The sequence below is a fragment of the Geotrypetes seraphini genome, chromosome 8 (genome assembly GCF_902459505.1).
Source record: "Geotrypetes seraphini chromosome 8, aGeoSer1.1, whole genome shotgun sequence".
NCBI classification, from domain to species: domain Eukaryota; kingdom Metazoa; phylum Chordata; class Amphibia; order Gymnophiona; family Dermophiidae; genus Geotrypetes; species Geotrypetes seraphini.
In genome coordinates, this window is record NC_047091.1 from 35,689,710 (window position 1) to 35,697,068 (window position 7,359).

General features: G+C 43.9%; 1 protein-coding gene across 1 annotated transcript; it reads right to left on the reverse strand.

Moving 5' to 3' along the window:
• Window positions 1-4,561: 4,561 nt before the first annotated feature.
• Window positions 4,562-5,179, reverse strand: LOC117364881 (claudin-1-like). The gene has a single exon (XM_033954608.1). The coding sequence runs from the start codon at window positions 5,177-5,179 to the stop codon at window positions 4,562-4,564; it is 618 nt and encodes a 205-aa protein (XP_033810499.1).
• Between the last annotated feature and the right edge of the window lie 2,180 nt (window positions 5,180-7,359).

Below are 7,359 nucleotides of genomic sequence, written 5' to 3' on the forward strand. Positions count from 1 at the left end.
CAGTGGCAAAATAACGCTCAGAATTTAGGAAGTTGGTTGGTTGGGCTGAGACCTTTTCAGCACCGTCTCATAGCAACATTCCAGAGTTGAGATTGTGATGTCACAATGCCTCATTTCACCAATAAGAGCCAAACTCATCAGTGATGTCACAATGGCTTGATTGTCCTATATTTGACTCACTTTTATTATATATGCAGGGGTGCTGACAAGTTCTCAGCCCAACCAAGAAGGGAACGACGTGGAAATGGTTCAAATCAATGATCTGAAACAATGCCAAAAGATAGAATTTCGTTTCTGTAAATAGGCACTTAATGAAATAAGATACCACTCTTTTCAGCTACCGTGGTAAAATAACGCTCAGAATTTAGGAAGTTGGTTGGTTGGGCTGAGAACTTTTCAGCACCCCCTCATATAGCTCCTTCCCCTTTTACAAAAGCGCAGAAGAGGTTTTAGCACCAGCCGACGCGATGAGTGCTCTGCCCTACTCCGACGGTCATAGGATTCCTATGAGTGTCGGAGCAGCGCAGAGCATTCAGCACGCTAGCCGGCACTAAAAACCTCTTCCGTGCTTTTGTAAAAGGGGAGGGGGGGCATGGATAAGTAGATAATCATATTAAGATCATTTTTAAAAATATTCTAGATGTCATGATTTAGTGTATCTGCCAGCCTATTAATATTTCAGAGGTACAAAAGTCAATTATTAATATCCATGTTGGGTCAAATTTTAAAAAATTAATGTTTGGTTATTTTTACATTTCTCAAGTGAAAGGATGATTACATCACTTGAAAAGATCTGCTTAGCGCTTGTGAGCTTAGATGATTTTGTTGGCATGTCAGTTTTACTTGAGTTATCGGTGGCGCAGGAAGGGGGGTGGGCGGTCCGCCCTGGGCGCCGTCTCGGTGAGGGCGTAGGCACCCGTCCTCCTCTTTGCTCCTCCTGCATGCCGCTTCCCATCCCCCGTACCTCTGGAATATTCCTGACACGAACAACAATCCCCAACCAGCGTTGGCTCTTCCTCTGACATCACTTCCTGGACCCACGCCAGAGGTACAGGGGAAGGGAAGCGGCGTGCGCATGGCAGGAGGGGGCAGGGAAGGAGAGTATTAAGGTGGGAGTGGGGTGGAGAAGAGGGCATGTGTGGGGCGCCATTCACCCTTGCTACGCCACTGTGAGTTATCAAAATAATATTTTTGTACTGATGGAGAATTTAAAACAAAGAACAGAAGGACGGGGACCAGTCTGCCATCTGCTGGCACCCTGCAGAGGTCCTCCTTAAGGTAATTTACACCTGCCAGTATTTTGTTGCTTTGTATGGTCAAAAATTTCATCTTTTTTTTGCAGAAAACAAAACATCTTTCTGTACAAAATAAACAAATTCACACCAAATGCTTTGTATGGTTTTCACCACATTTAATCAGACCTGCAAAGTCTCCAGCCTTTTGCGGGTCAAATTCCACATTCCCGCTGAGCAGTCTCTCCTTCCATTAGCAGCAGGAGAGACTCTCTTAAATCAACTTCTACTTCCACTAATCCCGTGACAGCAGGAAACTACATTTTAGGAAGGCCCCTTCTGCTGCTGCTGGAAAGAGAGGCTACTGCTGGTGCTGCTGTTGATGGGGCTGGGTGGAGTTATAGCTGGAATGGGGTGGAGTTATGGGCGGGACTGGGCAGAGTTATGGGTCAGCCCCTTGGCAGCTCTGGCTATATATATTTATTGAGTACCAGTGCAGAGGGGGGACCATGAAAATTGCTTCTACAGCATCTGACAGAAAGGAGAAGATCTGAGCTAGGAACTGAACTGAAGTTAGCATAAGAACATAAGAATTGCCATACTGGGACAGACCAAAGGTCCATCAGACCCAGTGTCCTGTTTCCACAGTGGCCAATCCAGGTCACAAGTACCTGGCAGTAACCCAAATACTAGCATTCCAGAGCTGATATTGTGACATCATAATGCCTCATTCCACCAATGCCTGAGAACCAACCTCAGCAGTGATGTCACAATGGCTTGATTGTCCTATACTTGGCTCAAAGAATATAAGAACATAAGAATTGCCATACTGGGATAGACCATAGGTCCATCATGCCCAGTATCCTGTTCCCACAGTGGCCAATCCAGGTCACAAGCACCTGGAAAGATCTCAAGGAGTAAAACAGATTCCATGCTGCTTAGCCCAGGAACAAGCCATCTCTGTAATGGCTTATGAGCTTTTGTTTTGCTTCTGCGTGGTAGTGCTTAAGTACTGGCACTGAGACATCAGTTTGGACTATCTGCTTCTGACATGGGAGCATTGGGTGAAGGCATTCCTTGACCTTATAGATAATATAAAGACAGTACTTTCTTCTTGGAAAGGACAGGAAAGGAAAGAAGGATGTGAAAATGGCTCGGAGGGCCCTCTCCTACAGGCATGAAGATGATTAAATCCAATCAAAAGCAACATTATAATGAGGAATGCCTTCTAGGATACGCATTATAGCAGTGTCTCACAAACTTTGTGGGCCGTGGCACACTAAACCAGCAGCTGCAGCTCGAGGGCACCCGAAAGTGCGCAGATGTTGATGACGTCACACATATGCATGATGTCATCACGTTGACATTCACGCATGTGCGGAGGCCCTCCAGACGGGGCCCTGAGTCGCCAATGGGGGGTGCTGCGAAAGAAGACTCGCAGAGAGGAGGAGAGTTGCCACGGAGGAGAGGCGTTGGCGGTGGCTGACTGCCTACAGGATGTGCCTCTCGCCGCAAGAGGCATGTCCTGTAGGCAGTCAGCCAGCGCCTCTCCTCCCAGGCATCTCGCAGCACACTTGAAATCTCAGGTGGCACATTAGTGTGCCACGGTACACAGTTTGCGATACGTTGCCTTACAGTAGGGGTGTCAAAGTCCTTCCTGGAGGGCTGCAATCCAGTCGGGTTTTCAGGATTTCCTCCATAAATATGCATGAGATCTATTAGCATACAGTGAAAGCAGTGCATGCAAATAGATCTCATGCATATTCATTGGGGAAATCCTGAAAACCCGACTGGATTGCAGCCCTCAAGGAGGGACTTTCACACCCCTGCCTTACAGTAACCTTTCTAGCACTCCATCTGCTGGTCACTGGAGGAGGAACAGCCTGTTCAGAATGGTAACATTTGCCTAAAATTGACAGGTGTTTTGTTTTTTATCACTCTCACTGTTGTTCTGACACCGAATGGTAACATTCACATAATTGTATAATACACAAAAATAGTTTCCAAATGATAAGTCATAAAAATATGTTAAAAAAAGAGATCACTTGAAATTCAGTACAAGTTCTGATTTAACACATACCACAAAGTGGAGAAATAAAAAGATCTGTTTGCACTCAAAAAAGCTCAAGCATCAAAAGCCGGTGCTTTATACAGAACATCACTGGTCACATAAGCTCAGCTGGGTGATACCTTTGGCTTTTTATGATTATATTAGTTAACTTTCAAAGAACATTCATTCTCAACAATGTCTCGCAAACTATGAGAAGCTGCGGCACTCTAAACATGGTGGCCGCGGCTTGGGGCATTTGGAAGTGTGTGGATGTCGACGTGATGATGAAATTAATATATTACATTCAACTGTATATGTGCATTTTTTAAAATTCTAGTTTATAAACCGCATAGAACTTAATGTGTTGTGGTATAGAAATACATTTTTATGTTATGTTATCAAGTGAAGATATGCTGTCCCAGTATTGAACAGGTCAGTTTTGGTGCTAACCATGTTATTTCAAAACTAGTATCTAGCTGATTTCACTACAAGACCTCAAACACCCAAGGCACTGCTCCAACAGTTTTTCGTGCTTTACAGGGGTGACGTGTACATCATCGGTCTTGTTTGCCAAAATATCAACAGGTTGTTTCAGCACGCCGCACGGTTTGTCTGTGAATTCAAACAAGCTAGCTTTAAAGAAAAGAGTAAAGCTAGTAAAAATTTGGGCCGATGTGTGGATATTCGAGGAGGCACAGCCCCTGAGGAAACTGCAAAGTAACACAGTAGATGACGGCAGATAAAGACCCGAATGGTCTATCCAAAGTGAAACGGCTGGGCAGCCGTTGAGCAACAGCTAAGTGCTTTTCCTCCACTAATTATTATCAAACTGTCAATTTTGAGCCTGTTAATTAAAATTAACATTTCTCTGCGTATATGCCTAAACAAAGACCGATGATGAACACGTCACCCCTGTAAGGGCACGAAAAAATGTTGAAGCGGTGCCTTGGGGGTTTGAGGTCTTGTGGTGAAATCAACTAGATACTATACAAGTTTGTTCTCTGCGAGTTTGGAATTGTTTTTTGAACAACTTAGATTTTCCCGTTTAGTGGATTGGATCTCAAAACTGGTAACATATCGCCAGGAAACACATCTAATAATGTGCAAACACTTGCAGCTGATATACCAGTACACTGAAGAATTTGATAAAATCTAATTATGAAATTGATAAACTTTAATGGGTTAAAGAATAAAAGACGAGGAAGTAGGAAGCACTCAAAACCTTAATGAAACAACCAACCTGCTAGGACTTGTCTTCTGCACTTGACTTTATTTCTTCTTAATAATCTACTTCATAGGGGGTATCAGGAACCCCTGGGGCACCTCTATGCTTTTGTCTGTTGAAGCTGAAAGTAAAAGCCACCCCGGACAGAAGTTTTGCTGCCCCTCCAGCCCAGCCAAGATAGAGACATGTCCCCAGCTGGAACTTCTCCTGTCTTGGCACCTGGGAGCTCTTGAGGTTCTCCAGAAGTTGTTGAGCCATGTAGGACACAGCTCCCAAATATGCTCCCCCAAAGAAGATCAGCAAGAGGCCTGCCACACCAATAGTATTTGGCCTAGGCATGGGGGGGCCAGTCCACCAGCGGATGCCCAGATTAGCTATACAATAACCCAGGAGCCCTCCAAGGAGAGACAGCACTGTCAGTGATCTGAGCATGGTTATGAACCAGGATGCAGCAACTTCTTCGGGGATGGCCTGACACAGTTGATGCTGACCGTCTAGCAAATGGCTCTCCTCGATACAGGCCTCCCAAAGGCCATCGAAGAAGGATAGGTCTGAAGGGTAGCCAGGACGCCGGTAGAACTCTCGCCAGTGTGGGGATACCGTGGCTGCCAAAAGAAGGACCCAACCTATGGGAGCCAAAATCAGGCCAGCCATAGCAGAGCAGGTCACCATGACCCCACCGAGCCTCCAGAGGTTCCTCTTCACGGGAAGTTCTGGCAAAACAGGTAGGAAGAAAGACCACAGCCACGGGAAGATTGACTGGGTTGCAGTGCTCTGGTCCCTCTTGGGAAAATCTTTTCTGCAGAGCTGAAAGAAACCCATCCCCTTTCCTAATGTTTTCAGAATTAACAGTCTCTCTCTGTATCTTGGAATACACTTGGGTGAACATTACCTTACTGGTGGAAACAAGTGACCCATTAGCATTTCACACCAGCTGAGTTATGACTTCTTAACTAGCAAAAAAACATTAATGATTAATGTATTACAAAGTGATGGAGCACCTGTGGTGGACACTGGAGGTTACCTGCTGGGTGCTCTCCTAATTGACCCTTTCCAAGAGCTCCCAAACCCTTAGTTATGTCCATGTTTTTCATATGGAAAAAAAAATGCTTTGAAAATGCACATTTACACTCTTTATAAGTGACTCAATAGAATCACTTCATTTCAATCTGTTTTCCTTGTGAAAGCTTTTAAAATTTGTCATTTGAAAGGGTGTGATTTTGAACTGAGGAACTGTTCCCATTAAGCTGTTTCCTTTTTGGTTTTTCCTATGTTTAAATTAAGTCTCTTTATTTTCAGGACTTCTCCCCCTATAAATGTTTTGGGGTCTAAGAAGATTGTAAAATATTTTCTTTAATTGATTTCTCTTTTCTATTTTATGTATTATTATGTATCGTGTTACTTAAACAAGTGTGTTACTTATTATTTATTTTCAAAATTATAAAGAAAGAAAGAAAGAAAAAAGTTGCCAATTGAGAGCTATAAAACAAAAATATTATGGGGTGGGGTTTTTTTTTTATCCTTCACATTTAGAAAACATTTTTGTCTTTTAAGATTTCTTTATCTGATTCTAAATAAACTATAAACAGATTTAGATTAGCGTTTACATTTGATCTCAGGTCTGGGAATATTTACAATTTCTTGATATAAAAAGAAGAGTGTTGGTAAGGTAACTCTTGACCAGGGGTAGGCAATTCCGGTCCTCGAGAGCCGGAGCCAGGCCAGGTTTTCAGGATATCCACAATAAATATGCATGAGATAGATTTGCATCTCAAGGAGGCAGTGCATGCAAATCCATCTCATACATATTCATTGTGGAGAGCCTGAAAACCTGTCCTGGCTCCAGCTCTCAAGGACTGGAATTGCCTACCCCTGTTCTAGGCCAATGTCTTGCAAACTTTGCGAAGCTGCAGCACCCTAAACATGGTGGCTGCGGTTCGAGTCATCACGTTGCAGTCTGCGCATGCACGAAGGCCCTCCAGCCACCAGTGTTGGGGAGGGGGATGCTGGAAGGGAAGAGGCATGGAAAGGAGAGGCACTGGTGCAAGTTGACTGCCTACATCAGGGGTAAGGAACTCCGGTCCTCGAGAGCCGTATTCCAGTCAGGTTTTCAGGATTTCCCCAATTAATATGCAAATAGATCTCATGCATATTCATTGGGGAAATCCTGAAAACTCGACGAATACGGCTCTCAAGGACCGGAGTTCCCTACCCCTGGCCTACAGGATGTGCCTCTCACTGCGAGAGGCACGTCCTGTAGGCAGTCAGCCGGAACCAGTGCCCCTCCTCCTCCCCGGTGGCTCGCGGCACACTAGTGTGTCAGAGCACACAGTTTGTAATACACTGCTCTAGGTTCTTTCCCTTAAATGTGGACTAGATCAGTGGTTCCCAACCCTGTTCTGGAAGACCACCAAGCCAATCGGGTTTTCAAGCTAGCCCTAATAAATATGCATGAGAGAGATTTGCATATAATGGAAGTGACAGGCATGCAAATCTGCTCCATGCATATTCATTAGGGATATTCTTGTATTATATGAGAAAATTCTAATAAACACCCCCCCCCCCAACAAATTTAAAATTATTTAGAGCTAAATCCTAAGATCAAGGTTGGCGGTTTTAAAATCATCTGGAAACATTGGATGTTGGCAGGAATTCGTATTTTAGAGGATGTAATAGATAATGGTAAACTGCTTGAGTTTTCACAATTGCAACATAAATTTGGTTTAAATAAATCGCAATATTTTAGATGGTTGCAATTGAAGCAGGCCATTCAGGCAGGGTTCCCTGAATGGAAAAGTCTTAATAATTATCATAGTCTAGAATTCTTATGTTTTCAGATGGACTCTATGGGT